The sequence below is a fragment of the Penaeus monodon genome, chromosome 24 (genome assembly GCF_015228065.2).
Source record: "Penaeus monodon isolate SGIC_2016 chromosome 24, NSTDA_Pmon_1, whole genome shotgun sequence".
Taxonomy (NCBI): Eukaryota; Metazoa; Arthropoda; class Malacostraca; order Decapoda; family Penaeidae; genus Penaeus; species Penaeus monodon.
The window spans coordinates 34492525-34494126 of record NC_051409.1 but is presented as its reverse complement, the minus strand read 5'-3'; the positions used below and the strand labels follow the sequence as shown (position 1 = coordinate 34494126).

At 37.8% G+C, this 1602-nt stretch overlaps 1 protein-coding gene across 1 annotated transcript in view; it reads left to right on the top strand.

The window, feature by feature from the left end:
• LOC119588737 (WW domain-containing oxidoreductase-like) overlaps positions 1-1602 on the top strand; it is a 101319-nt gene that overhangs the window by 96240 nt on the left and 3477 nt on the right. The window contains exons 2-4 of the mRNA XM_037937378.1: positions 577-713; positions 873-937; positions 1219-1455. Coding sequence (XP_037793306.1) covers positions 625-713; positions 873-937; positions 1219-1455 — 391 coding nt within the window. The 5' untranslated portion in view covers positions 577-624. The remainder of the gene's footprint in view (positions 1-576; positions 714-872; positions 938-1218; positions 1456-1602) is intronic.

Here is a 1602-nt window from a genome sequence, read left to right as displayed (position 1 = left end):
GTCATCACACTTAATATGTACAGACTTATAATTGCACTACTTTATGTACACAATTTGCGGTGCAATCAGAAACACGCACATATATACATAATCATATACAATTTTAGTGCTAATAATGGTGATATGACTGTGTAATATACAAAAAACAAAATGAAGAACAAGCAAAAGAAATGGTAAATTGAAGATAATCACAAGAGATTTGTTTTAAATAAGTGTGTGATTACAGGCAACTTTATAAGTACTCTGCTTATCATATCTGCTTATTTTAGCAAAGCATTGTAGTGGTTATACAAAAACCTTAATAATGCATAAGGTTGAAAAACTTTACAGTTTACAGTTTAACCAAAATACGAAATGGAAACACCATAAACCTTGGAGGAGATTTCTGACAAAATATGTTTTGACATGAGACCCGTCCTGGACACGCATACCCTCAATGATCCTGAAACTCCATTTTCCCAAATTACCTTTGAAACTCTCCTACCTAAATTAATCCGGATATTCACCCACCCTAAATACCTTTGAAATTCATTCAAGATAATCCTCGACACTCAGAATCCTCCTCTGGATCAACAGGAAAAAGCAAGGTCTAGCCATCCATCATTCCCAACACCACCAGGAAGAATGGAGCAACCAGAGACAGACAGCGAAGACGAGATGCCTCCAGGATGGGAGGAGCGATGCACAGCAGATGGACTTGTATTTTATGCACAGTAAGCCATAGAGCTCAAGATGTAATGAGGTCAAGTGATGCTGTATTATAGTGAAGAAGAATGATAAAAAAATGATAATGATGAGAATGAAGATAATGATTTTGTTTGTGGTGATGTTTTCCTTTGTATAACTCTAAACACACTTTACTTTCTCTTCAGTCATAGCTCTCAGACAACCCAGTGGCAACATCCCAGAACCAACAAGAGGAAAAAAGTTACTGGAGGTAAGCATGAGTGTTAGGATTTCAAGGTGCACTGAGGTTTTATAGATCCTCTTGAAGAGAGAGAGAATGCGTTTCAATTTCCTTCATACAAAGGAAATGATCTGATATCAAGTTGTAACGAATTTTGAGAATTATAGAGTAAATTTGTCGTTCATACTTTCAGTTCCCCATTTGTCGCATTTTCACATGGGGTATTAGGCAATATACCATGACATGGTATGAGCTATTGCACTGCCCCTTCACTCTATCACTCATTAGTGACCTTTAAACCTTTTCATCAGAATTACCCTATGGATGGGAAAGACAGATAACAGAAGATGGGAAAGTGTTCTTTGTCGACCACATCAACCACAAGACTACCTACACAGATCCCAGACTAGCCTTTGCAGTCGAGGAGAGCAATACAATTAATGACCTGCGGCAGAGGTTTGACAGCAGTTCGACAGGTCTCCAAGTGCTTCATGGGAGGGACCTGACAGGGCGCGTTGCTGTCATTACAGGTGCTAATAGTGGAATAGGTAAGTCCATCTTCCAGTCACTTTCAAATGATCCCAGCTGTTCATTACAATGTTTTTGGTACAATATTGTTATTCTGAGATCTGCTTTTGATTTTGAAAAATTAAAACCATTAAGCATATAATAAGATAGATAAGAGCTTCCTTCAT